Below are 24,034 nucleotides of genomic sequence, written 5' to 3'. Positions count from 1 at the left end.
CAAGAGGACAGAAGAGCCTGTAGTGGCTCGGATGTCGAGGTCGTAACCTGGCGAAGTCAGGGGCGTGGACTACCCAGCAGCGTCGCAGATGCCCTGATCGGTACCTCTGTCCAAAAAGGCCCTGAAGGCCGCCATACCTCTGGTTGAGTGCTCTCTGACTCCCAACGGATGGGCAAGCCCAGAGGCCTCGTAGGCAAGATAGACAGCATCCATCATCCACCTACCACAGGGCAGCTCTGTGGATGTACGTGCCCAGTGCTCACACTGGACACATACAGTTGTGCCTCTCCTGGCCGGGCTCCCCGAAGGGAGGAGGACAGAGGCCTGGAGTGCGACCGGCTGTATGACCGTTGGAACCTTCGGAACGTACCCCGCACAAGGGTAGAGACAGACTTTCGCCAAACCCGGCGCACAGTCAACATCGAAGGGGCCGCAGACAGGGCCTGAAGGCCACACACCCTCCTCAGAGAAGTGATGGCCAGCAAGAAGACGATCTTGATGGTGAGGAGTCCATCTGTTATCTCCTCGATAGGCTCAAGGTGCTCGCACCGAACCTCAGAACCACAGCCAGGTCCCGAGTGGGGACGCATGATCGTACCGGAGGCCTCAGCCTCAGCGCACCGGAGGAAACGTGTAACTTGGGGGTGTCTGCCCACTGACTGGCCACCGCTAAGGGCGTGGTACAAAGAGATAACTGTCACGTAGACCTTAACAGTGGAGTGGGTTAACCCTGCGGAGAAGCGGGCCTGCAGGAGCTCCAGGACTGCGCGAATCGGGCAGTAGACTGGGTCGAGCTGGCGGTCTCCGCACCAAGAAGTGAAAGCTTCCACTTCCGGGCGTACAGTTTCCACGTGGAGGGAGCTCTGGATTGAGGAGTGTCTCGACAACCTCGGTTGACAGACCGGAAACTATGAGTTGTGCCCCCTCAGAGGCCATACCCACAGCTTCCATAGCCCCAGGCGGGGGTGCACAATGGTGCCCCCGGCCTGTGAGAGGAGATCTCTCCTGATCGGCACCGGCCACGGGGTGCCGTCGAGAAGAGAAATCAGGTCAGAGAACCATACTCGGCCCGGCCAGAACGGTGCTACCAGCAGTAGACTGACCTCGTCCCGGCACACTCTCTCCAGAACTCCCGGGAGCAGAGCGATCGGGGGGGGAAGGCGTACGGACGGAGCCTCGGTCTCCACGTCTGTACCATAGCGTCCAGTCCCGGAGGAGCTGGAGGGGCTAGAGAGAACCAGAGGGGACATTGCGCTAACTCTCAAGCGGCGAAGAGGTCCACCTGTGCCTGGCCACAGCCTTCCAAATCTGCTTCACCCCTCGGGGTGCATCCATTCCCCGGGCCTCAGCCCCTGTCTCGACAGGACGTCTGCTCCCATATTCGCACCAGCACGTGGTGATCTCTTGGGTCTGGAGGAAAGTGCCTGAGCACACGGAACACGGCTAGGATCTCTAGCTGGTTGATATGCCACGTAGGTGGCGACCACTCCACAGACCGCAGGCAGGGTGGCCACTCATGACCGCACCCCAGCCGGTGAGGGAAGCGTCCGTCGCTAGCGAACGCGGCAACAAGGAGCTCCCAACACCGGGCCCTGAGACAAGACTCAAGGATTCCTCCACATGTCTAAGGCACGGACAGCGGCGTGACACTTAGACAGTGCGGAGCGAGTCCCCCCTCAGGGAGACCCTTTGGTCTTGAGCCACCACTGTAGGGGCGTCATGTACAGCAGGCCAGAAGGAATCACGCTGGACGCAGCTGCCATGAGCCCAAGCAGTCTCTGAAACTGCTTGACAGTGAATGGCTGGCCTTCTCGCACTCTCTTGACTGCCGTGAGGATCGACTCGATCCGAGCAGGGGTCAAACGAGCCTGCATCGTGGTCGAATCCCTCACTACGCCTGGGTAAGTGGTTCTCTAGCTGGAGAAAGCACACTTTCCTCGGCGTTTAGTCTTAACCCCCAAATCTTTCACGTGGGCGAAAACGACACCTCGATGCCGAATCGCCACCCGCTCTGATTGAGCGAGGATCGACCAATCGTCGATGCAATTGAGTATGCAGATGCTCTGCAGTCGCAACGGGACCAGTGCCGCATCCACACACTTAGTGAAAGTGCGGGGTGAGAGTGTAAGGCCGAGAGGAGGAACCCGATACTGATACGCTTTGCCCCCAAAAGTGAACCTCAGGAACTCCCTGTGAAAGGGAAGGATGGGTACCTGGAGAGGTCTGTCATGACAAATCAGTCCTCGGACCTGATTTGAGACACGATCTGCCTGCCAGTGAGTATCTTGAACTTCAGCTTTCTGGCTGAGCGGTTCAGAACCCCAAATCCAGTATGGGCCTTAGCCCCTCATCCTTCTCTGGAACAATGAAGTGCCGGCTGAGCCGCCGGCGTGGACTTCGTGAGGAGGAACCACTCGATGGCTTCCTTCCTCAGCAAAATATCGACTTCTTGTTCCAGGACCAGAGCCTGCTCGGGGCGGACCACAGTCATGCAAACCCCGTTGAACGGCGGAGGTGGCCCATCGAACTGGATGGAGTAACCATTCTCTACCGTCCGCAGGACCCAAAGAGACACACCTGGCAGCCGCTGCCAAGCCGCTAGATGATCTACTAAGGGAATCAGTCTCTCGAGACTGACCTCTGGTGTCAGAGATATGGCCAGACCACTGTCTTGCTGCGGCTATCCGGAGGAAGACGCGGTCTCTGGCACTTGAGGCGAGTTTCTCAGACCCGCAGTCACAACCGGCGGGGGACTCTGAGAACAGCACTCGCTGGGACCTACTGTGCCCTGGAACTGCAGGGTTGACAGACAGATCCCCAGAGGACACCGAGGGGAGACGGTCACCGTGTGCCGCGGTGTAAGCCGCTCCACCCCAGTAGGGGTCGTCCTCCGTAGTCCTGGGGCGCACCCGTCAGGACATCTGAACAAACCAGACCCTGCAAGGCAGGGCCCCGCAAGACACATTCGACAGCTCACTGCCCAATGATCTACTAAGGGAATCAGGCTCTCGAGACTGACCTCTGGGTTCAGAGAAGCGGCCAGACCGCTGTCTCGCTGCGGAGCTCCGGAGGGAGACGCGGTCTCTGGCAACTGAGGCGAGATTCTCAGGCCCGCAGTCACTACCGGCGGGAAATTCTGAGAAAACGCACTCGCTGGGACCTGCTGTGCCCTGGAACTGCAGGGTTGACAGACAAATTCCCGGAGGGCACCGGGGGGAGACGGTCACCGTGTGCCGCGGTGTAAGCCGCTCCACCCCAGTAGGGGTCGCCCTCCGCGGTCCTGGGGCTCGCCCATCAGGACCTGTTGCGCGAGGAGCTGGTATGCGGAGGAGGCTGCGTCCGCCCCGCAGCCACCTGAATTTCGAGAGCGCGCATACCATCTGCCTTCAAAGATTTCACCCGCGATCTCAACACCTCGGTGGAGATCGAGGGAAACTTAAGGCTCTTGTGGCTCCTCACACTGGGGCGCGAGAGGCGGCGAAACCTCATCAACGCTCGTCTCATCAACCTCCTCGGAGGACGCAGCGTCAAGCCCTCGTCTCGGGGGGAAGAGTACCGCTTCCGAACCGCGAGACGGGGCGCCAGATCTGGTGGATACGGGAGAAGATAGTTTCTTTCTCTTCTCTTCTATATGCCCGCCAGCCAGATCAGCCTTTTTTTCCTACGAGCCCAATGAGCGCAGCCGCCGCTCTGCCTCGGCACAGTGGGGCTGGCTTTATTTGTGCTTGTGCAACACTAGAGTTTACGACGCTCATCATTTCTCATCCACCTCCTCGGTAGGAAGACAAGCGGGGCGTCGAGCCCTCTCTCTGGGGAAGAGAACCGCTTCCGAGCACAGAGAGCGGGCGCTGGATTTGTTTTGATCCATTTGCGAGCCGCGCGAGCGCAGCCGCCGCTCTGCCTCGACAGAGTGGGGCTGGCTTTATTTGTGCTTGTGCAACACTAGAGTTTACGACGCTCATCATTTCTCATCCACCTCCTCGGTAGGAAGACAAGCGGGGCGTCGAGCCCTCTCTCTGGGGAAGAGAACCGCTTCCGAGCACAGAGAGCGGGCGCTGGATTTGTTTTGATCCATTTGCGAGCCGCGCGAGCGCAGCCACCGCTCTATCTTTCTTTTGCACAAAAGCGGGGCCGACAGCGCGTGGAGAGCTCGCTTTCCTTCTATATATATTGGGGCGACAGAGGCGGCGAAACCTCATCAACTCTCGTCACGTCAACCTCCTCGGAGGAAGACAGACGAAGCGTTGAGCCCTCGTCTCGGGGGGAAGAGACCGCTTCCGAACCGCGAGACGGGGCGCCAGATCTGACGGATACGGGAGGAGATAGGGACATTCCCGTCTCACTCTCGTCCGCCAAATCAGCCTGTGAGTCCCACGAGCGCAGCCGCCGCTCTGCCTAGGCAAAAGCGGGGCCAGCACCACGCGGGGAGCTCACAAAGACTCCCTTCTCGAAGAGAGCCCTCCGAGTGCGGAGTGTGCGCAGCGAGAGCCGCTCACAATGCGGGCAGTCAGCTCCCTCGAGAGCCGCTGCCTCGCGCTCCGCACTCAGGTAGACCACGCACAGATCATGTGTGTCCCCGCTCATAATTCTTTTTTTTTTTTCATAACGCAGGCAGTGGACTAGCACACAATCTGAAACGCGATCTAGGATCGCCCCCTGTTTGGTCTTGGCTTTAGGGATGTCTAATTTCTTTTCAGGACATACAACACTAAATAAGACTCACAAAACAGATATGGACTGACAACACACAGAGCGCTTGCTGAATGACAAAAAGCTGACGCGGGCTCTGCCTCACGTGCTTATATACTTCCTGGTCGTGACGTCACTCCGCCCGTGACGCCTCGCCCTTCTATCGGACTAGGTGTAGACGATATTCAGAGCGTCGGTTACGCTGATGGCGTTCCCATAGCGTCTTCCGACGCAGCTCGACGTTCCTGGAAGGGAACTAGTAGTTAACTGAGACTATACTTCAAAGTGTACTAAAATTGCTACTACAAGTATTAATTAGTAAACTATCAGTATACCTATAAATTAGCTTTTAGTACAGTTGCAGTACAAGCTAACAACTTTGATCTAAACTAGTTGTGTACTCAAAGTTTACTACTGTTATACTTAAAAGTATACTTTTATATACTAGAAAGTAGGCCAATTTAGTCCCAAGGTGTATTGAAATAGTACACTTACAAGTATACTACTAGTACACTGATATTTGTATACTTACTACATAAAGTATACTTAATAAAATAAACTTGAAGTATAATACTTTTTGGTAACGTGAACTCTCTTAAAAAATAGTTCAAATTTGCTGAAAACACCTGATGAAAACATCACAATAATCCACAAGTGAACTGCACAACTACAGTCCATCAGTTAACATCTTTTGAAGTGAAAAGCTGTGCATTAAGAAACAAATCTTTTAAACTTTTGCTTCTGGCCAAATTACCAGTCCATACTCCATAATGCTTCCTTTCACAACAAAATCCACCAACATATTTGTTTAGAACTGTTTTGGATTGTTTTATAATGAATAGAGGACCCATATTTTAGCTGGAAGCAAAGTTTTAAAGTTAAAAACGTTTCACTTCACAAGATGTTAATTGTTGGACTGGAGTAGTGTGGATTACTTTGGATTATTGTGAAGTTTTGATCAGCTGTTTGAACTCTCATTCTGACGACACCCATTCACCGCAGACGTTCATTTTGAGCAAGTGATAGAACAAACCAAAATGAATTAATGGCAAACATGTTGAAGATTAGCAGATAGGCTGTTGATTCATTAAATAATAAGATGTTTCCTCATAAAAGCAGTTAATTCAGCATGGTGAAGCTTCTCCTCTGATAACAGTTTAAAAGTACTGTACTGTACTTTTATTGACATGAAAAATTATCCAAGACGACAAGTCACAAAGAACCACAAACAGCTTCACATACACACAAAGACAACAGCTGACAAGCTAAATTGAAAAAAGAGGGCTATAAATACACAGGTATGAACAAGGAAATACACACAGGTGGAGTAAATCAGTAATTATAGAAATAAATGCGAAACCAAGGACATAAACAGAAAACTAGAACGCAGATACAACAGGAAAGGTATAAACTTCAAAACAACAGTCCTAGGAACATAAATGCACTGAACACAAATGGTCAATCTAAATCAGGGGTTTAAACCTTTTGGGCATGGAGTGCCTTTTTTTCTGGTTAAAAATAGTGCAGAATCTTAAATATGTCTGAAGCATTTTATTTATTTATTTTATCATGTTTTTTTAAACTTTTCAAAATCCTAAAAGTTTAATTTTAATCTTTAGATTAGACTTCGAATAACAGATTTACAGTGTGATCCTACTGAACACCACTGTATGTGTGCGACAAGGCCAATTGTGCATTAAAACTTTTCAGTTTAATCTCTGTTCTATATTAATACACTGCTTTAATTGACGCACACACACACACGCCACTCGCAAATACTAGAGATCGCTGATTGCACTGCGTGCACACAGAAACATTCAGAAGCACAGAAACGAAAGCACTGTACAACTGTCTTATGTTTTAATTTTTCCTTTTTTTTCAAAATATTCCCAAACGTGTTACCTATTTCGAGAAATATCTTGATTCTCAAATATGTGTAAGTACATGCATTTTGCATGAAACCTGTCTTTTTACTTTTTACTTTGTACCAGATATGGGTGTCATGCCATGTGTATGAAGAGAGCAAAGAACATTTTCATTATCAAACAGCATTATCACTGACTTCAGTCTGGCAAGAGTTCAAGTACTCTCAAAAACTCCCATTAAAATCACTGAAGCTGTTTACACTGTGAAATAAATATCTTACATCGCAGGTACATCTGCACTTTTTTTGTTTCTGATGCGAGAATTCACCAGAGAGCAGAATTCAGTCAAAGTGCACGCACTATGCAAAACACCAGCGTTTCAGCAATGACTCATCTGAACGACTCTGATTGGCCACTGCATTGATAAGCTCAGCAGAATAATCGTGTGTGATTGGTTACAATGCACAGTGCTGTAAAAAGGTATCTGCCTCTGGCTCAGCGCCAGCCAAAGTGCAAACGCAGGATATGCCGTGCACTGAATGTTCTAATCACACTGGTGTGATCATATACATTTTTTTTTTTAATTATTAGGCTATTTTTTTTTTTTTTGGTAGCTGCAGTCATATTTCACTTGGTTCAAAAATCTGTCAGGGCACTTAGAGATAGCCAGCATTTATAGCGGTGATTTATTTATTAAGAGCTATAAATACAGAATGAAAAAACAACAGGGGAAAAAAAAAATTCACAATTGATGCTGACTTTGTTTTACCTTAATTTTCCTTCCCCACATATTTCACACACAGATGTTAAATTTTAGGGGGGAAAATGCAGTACAGGAAATTGTACTTTGATGTGAATGACAGCATAGAAAATGTCATTTTGTGTAAAAAAATAATCATCACAATAAATATGAAAATGGATTATGGTTATATTTTACGTTTTGTTTAGATTATTGTGGTTTTAAATGTATCATAATTTAAGTTGTGATGTGACCAACAACATCGAAATTCTCTTTTTTAATAATAATAATAGTAGTGGTAATAATAATAATAATACACTGTAAAAAAAAAAAAAGAAAAATTGAGCCAACTTAAAATTTAGGCAACCAGCTTCAGCAGATTTTTGAGTTCTCTTCCCTCAACTAATTTTTGTAGGAGATTCTCGACTTTTTGTTGTATAAACTTAAAACATCCAGTTGAGAAAACTAAAAAAATCTGCTGAAGTTGGTTGACTTAATTTTAAGTTGGCTCAACTTTTTTCTTTTTACAGTGTAATAATAATAATAATAATAATAAAAATCTGGGGCAAGAAAGTGGTCAAATTTGAAGAAACACCCATTTGTTAAATTGTTTTAACTTTTCAGTTTCTTCAATTTGTGTTGCATTCTATATTTACAACTAGTCTGTACGTTAATTTGTCTGATTTTATTTACCAAGCAATGTGATTACATCTGCTTACTTTATTCTGTTAAGCAGTGCAAGTCCTGAACCAGATGAAATCTCAAGGTAAGTGTCATTTACATTTTCCTAATTAATCTTAAGTAGTTCAAATTTAGATGTTCTGCCTGCCTAACCTGTGGTCTTCCCTTACGGAAAGAAAATATATTTTATTATACATGAACGGTCAATATATTAAAGAATTCCACAGCCAACAGAGCAATTCTGTCTTTACTATTCCAATACTTATGGAGGGCACTGTATATACAGTTGGGCAAAAAAGTATTTAGTCAGCCACCAATTGTGCAAGTTCTCCCACTTAAAAAGATGAGAGTGGCCTGTAATTTTCATCATAGGTACACTTCAACTATGAGAGACAGAATGGGGGGAAAGAATCCAGGAAATCACATTGTCTGATTTTTAAAGAATTTATTTGCAAATTATGGTGGAAAATAAGATTCAAGATTTTTATTTGTCACATACACAATTATATAGAGTATAACCAGCAGTGAAATGTAGGTCAGGTCCGCTCCAAGGACAGTGCAATTATAAAGTATACAAATATTAAGAAAAAGAAAAGTAGAAAAAAATAAAATAAAATAAAATAAAGATAAAAAATATAAATATAAATGTGCAGGTCAGTATGTTGTTGACTTAGATAATAATAAGAGGAATGTGCAAAAAGCTGTACAGGGTATGTAAATAGCAGCAATATGAGGTAGAAAAAAATCTGAAGCTTATTGATATAGTGATATTTACATGGAGTCATGTGATGTTATGACACATAGTTAGAGTTTAGGAGCCTTATGGCCTGGGGGAAGAAGCTCCTTCTAAGTCTCTCAGTTTTTGCCATCAGGCTACGGAAGCGCTTACCAGATGGAAGCAAAGTGAATAGAGAGCTACTCACTCTCTCCACAGGGGTCCCACTGATCATAAGAGGAGTGTAGGGCTGCTGCTGTCTCTTCCTAAAGTCCATGATCAGCTCTTTAGTTTTGCTCACATTCAGAGAGAGACAGTTGTCCTTGTACCATGATGTGAGTCTCTCTACCTCATCCAAGTATGCGGTCTTATCGTTGTTGGAGATGAGGCCCAGAACCACAGTATCATCAGCGAATTTGATAATAGATGTGGAGCTGTGAGAGGATACGCAGTCATGCATGTAGAGAGAGTAGAGCAGGGGACTCAGGACACAGCCCTGTGGGGCTCCTATGTTGAGGGTGATGGAGTTTGAGGTGAACTGGCCAACTTTCACCACTTGAGGTCTGCCGGTGAGGAAGTCTTGAATCCAGTCACAGAGTGAGGAGTTTAGGCCGAGGTCTGTGAGTTTAGAAGCCAGCTTGATGGGGACTATAGTGTTGAAAGCTGAGCTATAGTCAATGAATAGCAGCCTTACATAATTCCCATTGTTGCTGTCCAAGTGTGTGAGGGAAGAGTGGAGGACGTGAGAGATGGCATCGTCAGTGAATCTATTTGGGCGATAGGCAAACTGAAGAGGGTCCAAAGTATCAGGTATGGAGGAGCAGATGTGGCTCTTTACAAGTCTCTCAAAAACCTTCATGACTATTGATGTGAGGGCAACTGGGCGATAGTCATTCAGGCAAGAGGGTTTATTGTTCTTTGGCACAGGGATAATGACAGATTTTTTAAATGCGGTGGGAACCACGGAGGTAGCAAGGGACTCATTAGTAAGATAGACGTGAAAAACCAGCGAGCTGATCGGCGCAGGACCTCAGAATACGGCCGGTTATCCCATCAGGTCCGGCTGCTTTCCTGACGTTCACTTTCTTTAGCGCCCTCCGAACCTCATCCTCCGACACGGTGATTACAGGATCATCGCTGCTCTGCCTGCTGCTTCCTGACGTGCTGGTCGGCAGAGACGCGCCGCCGCCATTGCAATCGAAGCGGCCGAAGAAGGTGTTTAACTCGTCGGCCAGCAACGGATCTGCTCTCACATCCGTGGAGGATTTGTTTCCAAAGGCACAGATGGTCCTCAGTCCCTGCCACATCCGTCGAGAGTCATTGAGCTGGACATTTCCAGACTCAATTCTCTCTCTGTATCTGTGTTTAGCGGCTCTTACTGTGCGTCGGAGAGCATAGCACGATGCTTTGTAATCGCTCATATTCCCGGTCAGAATAGCCTCATTGTAAGCGGCAGTTGGAGAATGTCCTTATTGTTATTGTTTCTGTAGCTTGCTCGGTTAGCGTGTCGATGCTGCAGCATAGCCTCTGAGTGGGAGGACCAGCGCGTTACTACTCTCTGCACCGGAGGATCCTGAACGAGCCTTTGTTTGTATCCCGGTGTTAGAAAAATGGCGGCATGGTTCGATTTGCCAAAAGCCGGTAGTGAGCGGGCTTTGTAGGCATTCTTGAACTGAGTGTAGCAGTGATCCAGTGTGTTTGGTCCTCTAGTTGGACAGGATACGTGTTGATGAAAGTTCGGCATGACCTGCCTGAGGTTGGCTTTGTTAAAGTCCCCCGCGATGATAAAGGCAGCGTCAGGATGTTTGTTGATGTAGCCGCTGAGCACATCGTGAAGCTTAGACAAAGCCAAGCCGGTGTCCGTCTGTGGTGGAATGTACACAGCAATAACTATGATCGATGAAAACTCCCGGGGCAGATAAAATGGGCGGCAAATAATGGAAAGATGTTCCAGATGAGGCGAGCAGGAACGCGACAGAATGGAGATATTCCTGGGATCACACCATTTCTTGTTAATCATGAAACACACTCCTCCACCCCTGGATTTACCGGCCTCTGCTGTTCTGTCTGTCCGAAAAACTGAGAAGTTCTCACTTGGCATTACAGCAGTGTCCAGGACCATGGACGAAAGCCACGGTTCTGACAAACAAAGGATGTTGCAGTCCCTTATGTCCCTTGGAAACTAATCCTGGCTTTAAGATCATCCATCTTATTTTCCAAGGATTGGACATTTGCGAGCAGAATGCTCGGGAGAGGAGGACAGTGAGCCCTTTTCTGGAGTCTATCTCGAATCCCAGGGCGTTTCCCGCGGTGTTTCTTGATCCGTCGCCTTGGGGGGATATTGTTCGTGTCCGCGTTCCGAAGAATCTCCAGAGGCCATGAATGATTCCTGGATAAAGTGTCCTGGAACAGGTTAGTGTAGCGGTTTCCAATGTCCAAAAGTGTTTCTATGTTGTAGGTGATCAGTGCCGACGTGGAATGTGTAAAAAGAGAAAGTAAAAGTAAAAAAGTAAGTTAAAGCAAAATCTCAGCGGAGCGGCCTGAACGGCGTCCGAACACAGCAGTGCCATTTTGTTCTTAAGTAAGTATAAAATAAGTATTTGGACAATAACAAAAGTTAATCTCAATACTTTGTTATATACCCTTTGTTGGCAATGACAGAGGTCAAACGTTTTCTGTAAGTCTTCACAAGGTTTCCACACACTGTTGCTGGTATTTTGGCCCATTCCTCCATGCAGATCTCCTCTAGAGCAGTGATGCTTTGGGGCTGTCGCTGGGCAACACGGACTTTTAACTCCCTCCAAAGATTTTCTATGGGGTTGAGATCTGGAGACTGGCTAGGCCACTCCAGGGCCTTGAAATGCTTTTTACGAAGCCACTCCTTCATTGCCTGGACAGTGTGTTTGGGATCATTGTCATGCTGATAGACCCAGTCAAGTTTCATCTTCAATGCCCTTGCTGATGGAAGGAGGTTTTCACTCAAAATCTCACGATACATGGCCCTATTCATTCTTTCCTTTACACGGATCAGTCGTCCTGGTCCCTTTGCAGAAAAACAGCCCCAAAGCATGATGTTTACACCCCCATGCTTCACAGTAGGTATGGTGTTCTTTGGACACTCAGCATTCTTTCTCCTCCAAACACGACGAGTTGAGTTTTTACCAAAACGTTCTATTTTGGTTTCATCTGACCATATGACATTCTCCCAATCCTCTTCTGGATCATCCAAATGCTCTCTAGCAAACTTCAGACGGGCCCGGACATGTACTGGCTTAAGCAGGGGGACACGTCTGGCACTGCAGGATTTGAGTCCCTGGCGGCGTAGTGTGTTACTGATAGTAGCCTTTGTCACTTTGGTCCCAGCTCTCTGCAGGTCATTCACTAGGTCCCCCCGTGTGGTTCTGGGATTTTTGCTCACTGTTCTTGTGATCATTTTGACCCCACGGTGTGAGATCTTGTGTGGAGCCCCAGATCGAGAGAGATTATCAGTGGTCTTGTATGTCTTCCATTTTCTAATAATTGCTCCCACATTTGATTTCTTCACACCAAGCTGCTTGCCTATTGCAGATTCAGTCTTCCCAGCCTGGTGCAGGTCTACAATTTTGTTTCTGGTGTCCTTCGACAGCTCTTTGGTGTTGGCCATAGTGGAGTTTGGAGTGTGACTGTTTGAGGTTGTGGACAGGTGTCTTTTATACTGATAACAAGTTCAAACAGGTGCCATTAATACAGGTAACGAGTGGAGGACAGAGGAGCCTCTTAAAGAAGTTGTTACAGGTCTGTGAGAGCCAGAAATCTTGTTTGTTTGTAGGTGACCAAATACTTATTTTCCACCATAATTTGCAAATAAATTCTTTAAAAATCAGACAATGTGATTTCCTGGATTCTTTCCCCCCATTCTGTCTCTCATAGTTGAAGTGTACCTATGATGAAAATTACAGGCCTCTCTCATATTTTTAAGTGGGAGAACTTGCACAATTGGTGGCTGACTAAATACTTTTTTGCCCAACTGTACAGTATCTCACAGAAGTGAGTACACCCCTCACATTTTTGTAAATATTTTATTATATCTTTTCATGTGACAACACTACATAAATGACACTTTGCTACAATGTAAAGTAGTGAGTGTACAGCTTGTATAACAGTGTAAATTTGCTGTCCCCTCAAAAGAACTCAACACACAGCCATTAATGTTTAAACCGCTGGCCACAAAAGTGAGTACACCCCTAAGTGAAAATGTACTAATTTGGACCAGTGTCAATTTTGTGTGGCCACCATTATTTTCCAGCACTGCCTTAACCCTCTTGGGCATGGAGTTCACCAGAGCTTTACAGGTTGCCACTGGAGTCCTCTTCCACTCTTCCATGATGACATCACAGAGCTGGTGGATGTTAGAGACCTTGCGCTCCACCTTCCGTTTGAGGATGCCCCACAGATGCTCAATAGGGTTTAGGTCTGGAGACATGCTTGGCCCTATCCATCACCTTTACCCTCAGCTTCTTTAGAAAGGCAGTGGTCGTCTTGGAGGTGTGTTTGGGGTCGTTATCATGTTGGAATATTGCCCTGCGGCCCAGTCCCTGCTTCAGTATGTCACAGTACATGTTGGCATTCATGGTTCCCTCAATGAACTGTAGCTCCCCAGTGACGGCAGCACTCATGCAGCCCTAGATCATGGCACTCCCACCACCATGCTTGACTGTAGGCAAGACACACTTGTCTTTGTGCGCCTCACCTGGTTGCCACCACACATGCTTGACACCATCTGAACCAAATAAGTTTATCTTGGTCTCATCAGACCACAGGACATGGTTCTAGTAATCCTTGTCCTTAGTCTGCTTGTCTTCAGCAAACTGTTTGTGGGCTTTCTTGTGCATCATCTTTAGACGAGGCTTCCTTCTGGGACGACAGTCATGCAGACTAATTTGATGCAGTGTGTGGTGTATGGTCTGAGCACTGACGGACTGACCCCCCAAGACTTCAAACTTTGCAGCAATGCTGGCAGCACTCATACGTCTATTTCCCAAACACAACCTCTGGATATGACGCTGAGCACGTGCACTCAACTTCTTTGGTCGACCATGGCGAGGACTGTTCTGAGTGGAGCCTGTCCTGTTAAACTGCTGTATGGTCTTGGCCACTGTGCTGCAGCTCAGTTTCAGGGTCTTGGCAATCTTCTTATAGCCTATGCCATCTTTATGTAGAGCAACAATTAAACGCGAAACGCCTATACGGTAAAAAAATGTATGCGTATACAGCGAAACGCGTCTTCGTGTGGACGGGGCCTGAGTCATATTTAGGAGTGTTGTTTAACTGAACGAAACCTCACCTTACATGCTGCTTAGAATTAAAAAAAAAATGTTACAAAAGTATATTTTCCTTTGATCTATTCAGTGAAATGTTTTTATATCATCATTTCAGGCCTTACTGTTCAAATACAAGGGAGTGGTATAACAACAAACAAGAGGGAGGTGTACAAGGTTAACCCAACAATGCCATTTGAGTTTTATTTTATTATTATTATTAAGGATAATTGTAGGTAAAAGCCCTAGTACACTAAGAATTTATTTTTTTGTAAATAAAGTTGTAAATAAAATAAATATGTTCTAGGTGTGTCTGAATGTGAATAAAGGAGTGCTCTCAGTGGAGGATGTTCTGGACGGAGATCAGGTGGAGGGACAGGGTCAAAATAATCTCACCATATCATCCAGCAAGCTCACACAACTCAACGATATGCTCTCCAGAGTGACCTGCACCAGCATCATCTACCACATCAAAACATCAGACATAGGTAACAGGAAAGGCACTTTGGCCTACAATGTGTACTAAAGTGTGTTGCTCAAGTACACAGTGTAAAGGCAGGATTAACACTCAAGTTACAAGATACATGCTAGCCAATTAAGTGGCTCAATGTTTTAGAAAAAATTCAGTTAAAAGTTCAGTTACACCAGTTGTATCTTGTATAACTAGCAATATCACTCAAGCAAGAGACCAATGCGATTGTGGGTGTGTTTTTGCTTTTATAACCGTTCAACAAACAAACTTTTTCTATTTTTGATCCTCTGACCAAGACACAGCAGCTTGAACCATAACTCCTCTCCGAGCAACTTAAATAGTGGTGGTGATTCATTCCGGACTGAATCTATATTTTTGAACGAATCGATTGAGTGAATGATTCGTTGATTCACTCATAAAAACCGATACTCAGTCGCCATCTACTGGCGTAAATTTGTGAAGAAAAGTCACTGAAAAATCCCCATCACTAATGCAGACTGTTTGTAGGCTAATAAAGGCAGAGTAGTGATGACATTAATGATGACATTAATTATTTAAATTACTTTTTAATTAAGGCCAGATAACAATAACAATTAGTTTTAACAATCACTCTTAATTTTGTGAGAATGGATAAGTCCTTATCACAAATGCAACAAATATGGAGGAACAATATCGTAGTAGAATGAATTCTTAAACAATTTTTCCAACTGATGAAAGATCAAAACACTGACATCCAATCACAACGAACTGGATCTACTTTAAAAAGCTTGAACATTTAAAGTGGCAGACGAGCTCTGATTATGTCGATGCCAAAGTAGGTATCTTTTTAGTAGCCTATCCTTCTTTTCAATTCAATTCAAGTTTATTTGTATAGCGCTTTTTACGATACAAATCGTTGCAAAGCAGCTCTACAGGAATTTAAGTTTCCACAATATATTTATATATTGCAGAACCTTAATATGCTTGACTTATGGCAAAATTTGGTAATTCTGTATGTTGTCTGAGCATTGGCATCCTCCGAAGTCCTCTGAGGGGTTGGCATCATCTTTCTCAGGTGTTCGGTCATCTCAGATCATTTAAGGGTTGGATCCAGACTGAAGCTTCTGTCATTCCTAGTTACCACGGGATGTTAATCCCGTCCACAAATAGAGACATAATTAGCGTAGCTGCTGTTCCATCTAAGCAAAAATGATTTGTTCAACCCAAGATAAAGAATAATAATAAATGTACATTTGATCAGATATAACTGCAGTACAAGATTGTTATCAGGAAGGCTATTCCAGAGTTTGGGAGCCAAATGTGAAAAAGCTCTACCTCCTTTAGTGGACTTTGCTATCCTAGGTACTACCAAAAGTCCAGAGTTTTGCGACCTTAGGGAGCGGGTTGGATTGTAGCGTGGTAGAAGACAAGTTAGGTACGCGGGAGCTAAACCATTTGGGGCTTTATAGGCAAGTAATAATACTTTGTAAATGATACGGAACTGAATAGGTAGCCAGTGCAGAGACTGTAAAATTAGGGTAATATGATCATATTTTCTTGACCTGGTAAGAACTCTAGCCGCTGCTTCTTGATGTGAAAGAGCCTTTATGATTATATGCAATATTTTAAAAAGTTCCATCATACATATCAAAAACTAACCATCTGTTTACAATATTTAGTCTAATAGCTGTAAAAAAAGAAAAGAAAAGAAAGAAAATCTTCCAACTCCACCACCATCATCAAGTTTGCTGATGACACTGTTGGGTTGGGCCTGATCTCAGACAACGACGAGACGGCCTACATAAGGAGATTAAGAACCTGGAGAGTTGGTGCCAGGTGAATAGTCTACACCTGAACATCAGCAAAACTAAGGAGCTGATAGTGGACTTCAGTACAAAGCAGGAGCGGTCATACCAGCCGATCACGATCAGCGGGACTCCAGTGGAGAGAGTGGACAGCTTCAGATACCTGGGTGTTCACATCACGCAGGACTTGACTTGGTCCTGTCATACCAGCACCCTGGTGAAGAAGGCCAGGCAGCGTCTGTACCATCTGAGACGCTTAAGGGACTTTAGACTTCCCTCTCGGGTGCTTAAGACTTTTTACACCTGCACCATCGAGAGCGTCCTGACGGGCAGCATCACTTCCTGGTTCGGGAACTGCACTATGCAGGACAGACGAGCCCTCCAGAGGGTGGTGCGTTCAGCGGAACGTACCATCCACACCGAGCTCCCTGACCTGCAGGACATCTACAGCAAGCGGTGCCTGACCAGGGCCAGGAAGATAGTGAAGGACCTCAGCCATCCCAACAATGGACTCTTTTCTCTGCTGCGTTCAGGGAGGCGCTTCCGCTCCATGAAGGCGAACACAGAGAGAATGAGGAGGAGCTTCTTCCCGCAGGCCATTCGGAGTCTTAACCTCTCTCCACTATAATCACATCACCCCACACTTCCACTTTGCACATTTTCAATTACAATCTGCACTAATTTGTAGAAGGTTACGTAAGGATAAATGAGTGGGACTTACATACCATTTGTCTTTGTCTTTAGTATCCTTTTACTCACTATACACTTTACTGCACTGCACAGCACACGGACACTTTATCACTGACATACACTTTACTTTTTATAGAATCTATATAGAATCATATTCTATTTTTATTCTTCATATCTATTTTATTCTCATATCTATTTGTTATTCTATTTTATTGCTAGTTTATTTCTACATATATGTTTACTGTACTTTTTCTATTTGTATTTTTGTAAACTTGAGGTTTTTCTTAATTTTGTTGGACAATTTGTTGGACAGTCGTACAATACATTTCACTACTTGTCGTACTATGTATGTATATGTATGTGACAAATAAAATTTGAATTTGAATTTGAAAATTAAGCTTTGCTTCTTAAGCCCCGTTCACACCAAGAACGATAACTATAAAGATAACGATATTAGCGTCCACACCAGCGAACAGTATAGTCTGTTTATTCTAAGCGCACGCGCGTCTGCAGCATTAAATTCTCGTTATAGCAGGATGGATTCTGATTAGCTGTGTGATATTTTTGTGATATTTCTCTGTGCCTTTATCGTTATAGCTGTGGTGTGGACTCTGCTATTCTTTAATACTGAGAACGATTTTTAGAACTATCTTTATCGTTATCTTTATATATAAAGATATAGTTCTAAAAATCGTTTACCCTGCCCAAAACACAATAGAAAATGTAATGGATTTAATGGTTATAATGGGAATTGTATTGGTTTTAATGGAAACTATAATGGTGTCTACTGGTATGTGATGGATTCTATTGGTGGGATGTTAAATCCTATTGGAAAAACACACTACAAAAAGGAATTTTGTAATGGTTTTACTGGAAAAAGCTAATGGTTCATAATGGTATTTTAATGGAAACCATTGGAATTTCTGTGATGGTTTCTATTGGGCTTCTATTGTTTTTTTTAGCAGGGAGTTATCATGCTTGGTGTGAACGGCCTTTATTGTTAGAAACAGTCTCTTAAATGCCATAAAATATCTTCTTTCCTTAGTTTATTTTCATTTTGAAGATCACAAGGCCATATTTCCAATCATAATCAGGAGACCATCAGTTCCTGTATTGTATGACCCAGGAAAAGGTAAGACCACCACACCAATAAAAAACAAACAAAACAAAAAAACACTGATTATTGTGCCATCAAATATGCTTGCATAAATGTAATGTGGTATGTCAGTTAAACAAAAAAGAAATTGTCCTGAGTAAAACATAGGATCCTTTTTGTCTCTCAGATATCAACTCACAGGTGACCATAATAACCAAGACCTTTCTGAGGTATAAGGAACTGAACGTCCTTATCCAGAGTATCAGGAAATTTTACCCAAAGATCAAGATCATTGATCATTAATCAATGAAGCTCTCTACACTGCACAACGAATCTCTTATTTACACCGTCTACACTTTGTTTGTTAAACCGAGAGGATTTGTGAGCTTGCATTGCATAACACAGCAATGAACAAAACTCCAGTATTTTCAGCAGTGAGTGGATTCTGATAAACACATGTCTGTAATACATTACTCACCGCTGCACAAACATGCAAGTAGAAATCTTTGAAACAATCAAACAAGTAGCCTGATTTGGGTTAATCGCACGCGCACGCATAGATTGTAAAAAAAGATGGACGATGCGTCTCCGCTTCCTTCCACTATAGAAAAGTGAAGCGAATAGTATATGACGTCATTTGAACAAATACACTGGGACCTGACCCAATCGCAATTCTTTATATGCGTGCATATATTTGATATTCTCTCTGTATATATTGTATCATTAACTGTTCATTTTCTATGCATCTGTATCTCTTCCAGCAAATTAATTTAGACAAAACAAAAAGGTCTTGTCATTATCGTAATCACTTGGTGCCCCCCTAATGGCTGGTGCCCCAGGGCACTCGCCCAATCCCATCTATGGATAATCCGGTATTGTGTCCAATTCTGACCCCCGCCAGATTATTACCCCCCTAGTATTGGTAGGTTTAGGGTTAGGTGTGGGGGGAGGGGTTAGGATTAGGCAATCAGGTAGCGATTTCAAGGAGAGGGGGTAATAATTTGGCAGGGGTCGAAAATGGGCACAACAGGCCCTGGTGCTCCTAAATCTTTTTTTAATCTAGGTGGTGGGTTGAAATTAGAATTTTTTCATACTTCATTTACTTTCAAATACTTGGATTTTCTTTGCTTTCAAATCATTTTAAGGATTTGGTTTGGTTTCAATTTTTACAGGCTTGGTGTGTGGGCAAGGGCATTGACTGAAGCCTAAATCCTTGCTGGAAATTGCTTGCAGGAACACTTAATTTGCATTAATCACAATCATGTCTGCAGGTGTCTTTGAGTGTGAATAAAGGAGTGCTCTCAGTGGAGGATGTTCTGGATGGAGATCAGGTGGAGGGACAGGGTCAAAGTAATCTGACCACATCATCCAGCAACCTCACACATCTCAACAATATGCTCTCCAGAGTGACCTACACCAGCACCATCTACCACATCAAAACATCAGACTTGCGTATGTACAGGAGAGGCACTTAGACTCTTAAAATGGATAGTTCACTCAAAAATGAAAACTTTGTCAATAATTACTCACTGATAATGTCGATAATGGAGGAGGACTGTCCCGGAAGAGAAGAAATTGTTGAATAAAGCCTTGATCGTGGTAGGAGCCTTGCTGTCTATGCAGGGTCAGAAAGCTCTCTGATTTAATCAAATATATCTTAATTTGTGTTCTGAAGATGAACGAAGGTCTTACGGGTTTGGAACGAAATGAGGATGAGTAATTAATGACAGAATTTTTTATGGCATTTTTGGGTGAACTAACCCTTTAATAGATTCCAAAAGGTTTTTGCAGTGATTCCTTGGAACAGATTCCCCAACAGTTCTAAAAAGAACCATATTTTTCTTAATATGAAGAATATTTCATGATCTAAAGAAATGTTTTACAGTAGAGAGAACCTTTTGTGCATTGAAAAGGTTCCATGGACATTAAAAGTTCTTCATGGCCAGTAAAGAACCTTTATTTTTGAAAGTGTACAGTACAATCTGATGAGAATTTATAAAATCATTTATTTTTCATATCAAATGTTCTCTTTAGTTCATTTCACTTTTGAGGACCATGAAGTCACGTTTCCCATCACAATCAGGAGACAAACAGTTCCTGTTCTGTATGACCCAGGAAATGGTAAAACCACAAAAACATGGGATGTTTTCATGGCACCAAAGATGCTTCTTAAATTAATGTCTGTAGAGTTTTTAAAACTTGCTAGTGAAATCCACCTTCTCTCCATTGCAATTCAGATGTCAACTCACAGGTGACCATAGTAACTAAGACATTTCTGAGGTATAAGGAGCTGAATGTCCTCATCAAGAGTATCTGGATGTTTTACCCAGAGATAAAGATAATTATTGCGGATGACAGCCTGAAGCCTGAATCTATTACTGGAAAAAACATTGAGCACTACATTATGGCCCCTACACAGGCAAAAACTTTTTATATTCTGGATTTGCATTCTATATTTACAGTGGTGTATTGGTATTTTCTGCCCTGCTGTTAGCTGATATCTAACTATTGATTACTTATTCACCGCTCTGCTGTCGATGATTTGCTTTCTTCAGGGCTGGTTTGCAGGGAGGAATCTTGCAATATCACAAGTCACCACTAAATATTTCCTGTGGGTGGACGATGACTTTGTATTTTTGAAAGGAACCCTGATTGAGAGCTTTGTAGAGATTATGGAAGCGGTTCCAGAACTGGACATTGTAAGAATTTTGTTTTTGTAAAAATGCAGTACATTTATGAAACTTACTGCTTGGGGCAATGAGAATCCTTTCTCTTTTTGACTCTGTCTAGCTTGGTGGTGCGGTATCAGGCGATCAGTATTATTTCAAATTTAAGTATGAAGGAGATGAAGAGGAAGGCGGCTGCCTAACACGTGTTTAAAAAGGGTTTCATCAGCCACTTCCAAACTTTGAGGACTAGATTCTAACAGATGGAGTTGTAAATTATTTTTTGGGTCGGACGGATACAGTGAGAAGGGTTGGCGTTGACCCATACCTGAAAAGAGTGGGTCATTCTGGTAAGTATTTACTCATTTTTGTCCATTGTTATTGCTCTGATGTTTTTTTTTTTAACTCTGTTTCCTCCTCATAATGGTCAAGTCACTTTTATTTGTATAGTGCTTTATACAATTGTTTCTAAGCAGCTTCACTTTAATAAACAGAAACATTACAGTGTTCATGTTCCACAACTGTACTCATAACTCTTTGCCCTTTGCCCATTACTCTCTGGAGATTTTCCACTTCTTCAATTTGTAAATGCACTATGCTAACATTAATGTGCAAGAAATCTGATGATACACATTAACTCTAGCTTGGTGGTGCAGTGTAACTGTAAAGTGATCAGCTCTATTCCGGCAACTGGACAAGGAGCCGCATATCTCAAACACGTTCGAAAGACAAAGCAGCTAAGATTGGGAGGTTTTAAAAAGTCTTGACTTTATTGCTCTTCTAAAACTTGTAAGTACATCTCACTTTTGTCGGTTGTCCATATGTGGTTTTCATTTTGCTAATTCATGAATTTGTACAAGAGAGGCTGGGTCTACGGTAAATGATGATAGCGAAGCGGCGATGATGACTTTTGTGGCTACTGTTTTTATTGATGACAAAGAGATGTTTGCACTTAAACAGAATGTTTGACTGCTGACTTTCATGCTCAGATGTTGTCTTAACACCTAGGCCTATTCAGTTTTAGTACAGATCAGGTTAGATCCATGGTCAATAAACAAAAAAAACAATGGCTGCTTGGCATGTTAAAAAAGGGTTCGGGATATTAGCTCATGGGCGGCACTCAAATACGGTGCAGTAATGTGACGGGTGATGCGAGTAAATGTTGTCAAAATGCACTTTTTGCAGAAATACACGGCCTTTGGCGCATTTATAATAAGTGTGTGTTTGGCGGTCATGTTTATTTTGCACATATATATGCATCAAACAACCGGAGTGTGAATCTCCTACTCTTCCCTGTTCCTTTTCACTTCACCAATTGCTTCATGTTTCTCTCTGTTTTATCTAATAAATGTGAAAATATAGCTTAAAGGGACACAAAAATATAGCTTAAAGGAACAGCTCACACAAAAATCTGGAGAAAATGTAACCCCTCCCCCCCCCAGGCCATCCAAGATGTAGGTAAATTTACATGTTGCACTTGTTTAAAAGCCTGTAACACTAACATTAGGTTAGGTCACCTAAAAATGTGAATAACTCATTTTACAAGCATTAGGGTAGACTGAGTACAGCAGAGACACTTTCAGCTTTTTTCATCACTATACAAAAACTAGATGCTAAAATGAAGTGATTTTTCACATTTATATTTATTTTGCTTGTGTACTAAAATATCATAAATTGCTCATAGCCATTAAGTAGTTTATATTTTCCACAATTAGCTCATAAACATGAGGTGCATTTTTGTCTCAACTGTACCCAAATGGTGCACAGTTGAAACGGTAGCATATGGTACAGTTGAGACACCCATTGTTAATGCTCTAAAACTGGCTGACCATTTATTGCAAATGTAATAAATTACAAAATTACAGTTTTAAATAATTACAGCTTAAAAATAAATTAATTTTGTTGCTTTATTTAATTCAGATTCAGTTAAATACTTTTATAGTATTTAACACTAGAAACTAAATGGCAAACAGTACAAATGTAAACATAACAGTAAAAATAACAATATCCGTATATTCAATAAACCTACCCCTAAACCTATGCATCACTCGAAACTTTCTGCGGTTTTATATTTTCAATATTTCTGTATATAATAATACCAGTAAATTCTAACCTTACGTGAATATTTTTTTTTAGGTTCATCATGGGGACCTAAAAAATATTCACAATGTTAGAATTTACTGGTACTGGTGCTCTGTGGCAGATTGGACCTCCAGGGAAAGATTTGAGGAACCCTGCTATAAAGGGTGTCTCAACTGTTCCCACTTTACCCCCTTGTATATTTCTTAAAATGCTATGTAATCCTTTAGAAAATATGTCCACTAATAATAGACAGTTGAAATATCACAAATATCTTTATATATATATATATATATATAATATGTGTTAATGTGACTTTTATCCTATTATCATAACACTGTACAACTAAACAGCTTGTGAAGCAATAGGAGACCAATCCAGGTAGAGCTGTCTCAACCGTACCCCACTAACATGCTCGCATGTTTCTCTAGATTATGAAAAGACCTTGCATGGCACAATGCCATGAAATATGTCTATTTTTAGAGCACAGAGTAATGTTTGCAATGATATATGTTAAGTTTAACAATCATAAAAGAATAATAAGCTATTCATTGTGGAAGGGACATGGAAAAGGCTCGTTCAGGATCCCCCGGTGCAGAGAGTAGTGACGCGCTGGTCCTCCCACTCAGAGGCTATGCTGCAGGCGGCTTTTGATGACGTCGACTGGGACATGTTCCGGGCGAGTTCATCTGACGTCAGCGAGTTGACGGATGTAGCACTGAGCTTTGTAATCACGCTAACTGAGCAAGCTACAGAAACAATAACTGTAAGGACATTCTCCAACCAGAAACCGTGGGTGGACAGAACAATCCGTGCTGTGGTTAACACACGCACTGCCGCTTGCAATGAGGCTCTTCTGACCGGGAATATGAGCGAGTACAAAGCATCGTGCTATGCTCGCCGATGCTGACCGGGAATATGAGCGAGTACAAAGCATCGTGCTATGCTCGCCGATGCAATATTACTCCAATATTATGAAGCTGCAGGCCCGGAGGCCCAACTGCATGCTCAGACCTGCACGCTCAGACCTGCACTCCCAGAACTATCGTTTTTTCAGACACCGCTACAAAACAAATGTTCATCCAAACAGCAGGTGGCACTGTCTGAAAAAACGATAGTTCTGGGAGTGCAGGTCTGAGCGTGCAGTTGGGCCTCTGGGCCTGCAGCTTCACCCTACTCCTCCGATGCGCAGTAAGAGCCGCTAAACACAGATACAGAGAGAGAATTGAGTTTCCAGCTCAATGAATTTCCAGCTCAATGA

At 43.6% G+C, this 24,034-nt stretch overlaps 1 protein-coding gene across 1 annotated transcript in view; it reads left to right on the top strand.

Moving 5' to 3' along the window:
- Nucleotides 1-474: 474 nt before the first annotated feature.
- LOC306868598 (beta-1,4 N-acetylgalactosaminyltransferase 2-like) overlaps nt 475-24,034 on the top strand; it is a gene marked incomplete at its 5' end in the record, with an annotated part of 73,484 nt that continues 49,924 nt past the window's right edge. The window contains 8 exons of the mRNA XM_079414850.1: nt 475-501; nt 14,294-14,474; nt 18,216-18,229; nt 19,300-19,480; nt 20,063-20,149; nt 20,266-20,447; nt 20,584-20,727; nt 20,819-20,900. Coding sequence (XP_079270976.1) covers nt 475-501; nt 14,294-14,474; nt 18,216-18,229; nt 19,300-19,480; nt 20,063-20,149; nt 20,266-20,447; nt 20,584-20,727; nt 20,819-20,900 — 898 coding nt within the window. The remainder of the gene's footprint in view (nt 502-14,293; nt 14,475-18,215; nt 18,230-19,299; nt 19,481-20,062; nt 20,150-20,265; nt 20,448-20,583; nt 20,728-20,818; nt 20,901-24,034) is intronic.

This window comes from Barbus barbus (assembly GCF_936440315.1).
Source record: "Barbus barbus genome assembly, chromosome: 4".
Classification (NCBI taxonomy): domain Eukaryota; kingdom Metazoa; phylum Chordata; class Actinopteri; order Cypriniformes; family Cyprinidae; genus Barbus; species Barbus barbus.
The sequence above is the reverse complement of the archived record's forward strand: the minus strand, read 5'-3'. Positions and strand labels throughout refer to the sequence as shown.